This window comes from Aplysia californica, unplaced genomic scaffold, assembly GCF_000002075.1.
Source record: "Aplysia californica isolate F4 #8 unplaced genomic scaffold, AplCal3.0 scaffold00283, whole genome shotgun sequence".
NCBI lineage: Eukaryota > Metazoa > Mollusca > Gastropoda > Aplysiida > Aplysiidae > Aplysia > Aplysia californica.
The window spans coordinates 728,467-732,067 of NW_004797553.1; the positions used below are offsets into that span (position 1 = coordinate 728,467).

Below are 3,601 nucleotides of genomic sequence, written 5' to 3' on the forward strand. Positions count from 1 at the left end.
ATGTATATATGTCACTTGCAGTAATTGGCGTTTCCATCGTTTTCTGTAACAGTTTTGTAATTCATAAACTGATATTATGTCACGCACGTTTTTTTTTTCAACATGAAACAATATGTTTCAGCATATCACGACAAGTAGATTAACTCAAGAACAAAGGAAATGTTAATTTTTTATTGTTAAAAAATATCTAGTAAGGCCTAGATTCTAAATCTAGATCTAGCGATTCCATTTGTTCTGGAATTATTCAGTCAACCTTGCAATCGTACTTATTTACCACTGCTACGTCAGCATGACGTTGATATTTTTAGAAGTTCCTTATATGGAATAAATATGTTGGGGATTCCCTGACGTCAAATACCACGTGATTAGAAACAGCGTGGTAATCGTCTAAAAATAGCTAAAGGAAATCCTTTCTTCAGAATATAGTTCTCAATATGTTCAAATAATCTAGACTCCTCTATACCTTTTTATATATTGAAATGGTAGTTTAGTAAAATATTAGAATACAATTTGAAGATTTTAATGTGGTTCCGTTGTATTAGAATTGTAACCCCTCCCCCTCAATTCTCAAGCGCATGAATATAACGGGAGGCCATTTCCTCCATGGAGTTATGAGGCGTTCTAATCGTGTCACCGTCACTGAATGATTCTACAATGGCGTCGACGGTTGATTCTCTACTTGTGATGTTTTAAAACTCGGAGGGGTCTTCAGAGGCAACCCTTCCAAGGTTTAAAACAAGATCCAAACAGAGCTGGATTTATCACGATAGAGTATACCTCCTTTAAAAAGTGATAATTTGATTGTTGGGGTCTCACTACCCCAACAAAGTTTTACCCGTTATCGACGCAATATAAAGACTCGACGGAGAAGTGACTCATCATTCATACTCTCCCTTTGAAGTAGCCGCCGAATAAGCTTGACTGACATTTTGTGAACCTATTTCATCATTTTGTGAAAGAACCAAAAAATGTGCCATTTAATTCAGTGCTTTGTTTAGGGGCTGCTAGTGCCTTCCGTAGTTCCTTCAGGTGTCAAGAGAGTTTAATCAAGGGATTCCAGTGCCATTTCTGTGAATTTCTACCAACTTCTCTCAGCTGTTTGTGGTTTCCCCGCTCTCGGCACACCTGCTTTGGATTTATGGTGGTGTGAGCTCGTGACTACTTAAACCTCTAGAAATCAATTGTTCATAATGGCGAGAATATCGAACTTTTGTGTTGTGTCATTTAAAAACATTAAGGACCTTGGTGCTTTTTCAGTGGTGTCTGTGAACTCTAATCATCAAGCCTGAAAGTTCTTCGAAATATTCGGACGAGTCTTGATCTTACTTCCTGTCTGTGATACTTTTGTTTATCTGTGATATTGCGCCACCAAAACTCAATTCCAATACGTATAATTACAAGATGTCGGGGTCCAGATGCAATCACCGTGCTGCTCATTACACTGTGTCGAAGTCTTGTGATGAACACTTGTAAATATTTGATCTGATTTGAACTTAACAGCAACATGGCCAAAGTACCTCCTCCTCTACCTCCTACACCTTGCCCTACTCGTAGTAGTGGTCAATTGTAGCATTGGCCATTTGATGTGAAGAGAAGGACTTCCAATTAAAAAAAAAGGCAGCAGTTCTCTAACACATCAGCAATAAATTGGTGCTATTTTTTGCAATTTTTCTGTAAAGTTGTAAAGTATTATTGAATTGTTACTGTAAAGAGATCTCAACATCAGTGGCTTACACTACTGTTCCACTTCATTATAACCCTGTAAATCTTTTGCTACTTTTTTTACTTTCGTCATTCCTATTCGGTTCTATGAACCGGCAGCACCCAAGGCCACGACTAAACATAAGTCATGGGCCCCAAAAGAAAGTGGAATATGAGCCACCACCAAACTTAGGAACGTTATCACCAGATTTACAACCATGTTCACCTCCATCGTTTTGTTTGCCGGAAGAAGAAACTGCCACTAGTCAAGAGCGGTTTCTACAAATTGGCAAATATGTCATCCATCAACCCAGTCCTTCATGTGAAAGCTGTACAGCAATTGACCAAAGCACAGGAGATGAATATTTGTGCAAGGTGAGTGGAAATTTATTTAATATAATTATAATAATATATATTATTATTAGGCTTAATTTTAGTATTGTTTCAGTGGTCCCTGGCTATACTATAAACTAGATCTAAATGATAAAAATAGGCCTCCTAAAGTGTAAGGACCACCAGGATGGATGTGATACCCCTGTTATAGCCAAATCCAAAGATGAAGCTAACACAGCGAGCACCTAGCACACCTCTAATGGGGCCCAATATATGACATTTCTGCCATCTATTTTTGTCGTCTTCCAGGGCTTCCCCCAAGACTGTTCGATCTTGCCGTGTTTGTTTTTTTGTTTTATTAATTTGTGTATCTTTTATATACAATTTCTGCAATTCTCGTTCCATAAATTTACCTTCTTCTCAAAGTTGTACGCACGCACACACACACACACACACACACACACACACACACACACACACACACACTCTATTGCGTATGCACACACACATACACGCACACACATATGCGCGCGGACACACACACACACAAGCAGCCGGCAATGAAACCTTGTGACATAGCCGAGCCCATCTCGCGTTAAGCAGAGCTTACACTAAGCAGCGAAGTGGGCCCGCAACGGTGAGGTCTCAGGTCTAGTCAACTCAAAGATTCTTTACTACAGACTACACAGTCTTTGGTCAACTGACGAGGGAAGCCGCGGAAGACGACAAAAATAGATTGCGGAATTCCGTCATCTATATTTGGGCGAATCACAGAGGTGTGCTAGGTGCTCGCTATTGCTTTATCATGTTATCCAAAGTACATTTTAGGTGCCTAAATTATTAGTAGACTGTAATTATAGACTCAATGTGTACAACAGCAACACGTTATTACTTGCGTTTGTAATACCTTGTTAGACCCGCCCAATGTAAACAAAAACACTTTTTAATTGGATAGATAGACACTTCAAAATATTGGTGTGAGTAAATTACCGAGTTGTTGTTCATCAGCATCACTTTGTGGACCCTGACGATCCAGACATTCACTATTCACACTGAACATGTCGATTACATGTGGATGTGCGCTAAACGAAATTGTGCAGACGGTTTGGCACATCGCACGATCTCTTCGCCCCCTATCTCCATGAATGTGTTTGTAGTTTTTGCAACAGGTTTGGTGTCAAGGACATGTTTCTTGTCATGCTGAGGACGAGCTGACAATTATTCCCTGTTAATGTGCTACAAGCGCAGGTAATAACGTGTTATTGTTATACATTGAGTCTAATAATTTTTATTTATGCGCCCCTAAAATGCACTTTTACCACCAAATCCTGTTGTAGGAAAAGGATTGCTAAATTTTTACTTTTGCACTCACGCCCAGATGCACTGATTTGGGGTCTAAACTGCCATACTTTTTACTTCAGAACCCACGTATGGCCACTAAAACCCTTGCAATTCAATTGTCTTCAAGTAAATATCAATCCTAATTTCCAAAATATCAAATCATGGTGAAATACAGGGGGGCATGCCCCCCTGAAATCCCCCAGATTCTTTTTAGGTCATGCCCCCC

General features: G+C 39.5%; 1 protein-coding gene across 1 annotated transcript in view; it reads left to right on the forward strand.

The window, feature by feature from the left end:
• Positions 1 to 612: 612 nt before the first annotated feature.
• The window catches only part of LOC101845010 (tribbles homolog 2), a gene marked incomplete in the record, with an annotated part of 9,889 nt that continues 6,900 nt past the window's right edge, over positions 613 to 3,601 (forward strand). Inside the window, 1 exon segment of the mRNA XM_005101439.3 lies at positions 613 to 2,076. Within this exon segment, the coding sequence (XP_005101496.1) occupies positions 1,810 to 2,076 (267 nt within the window).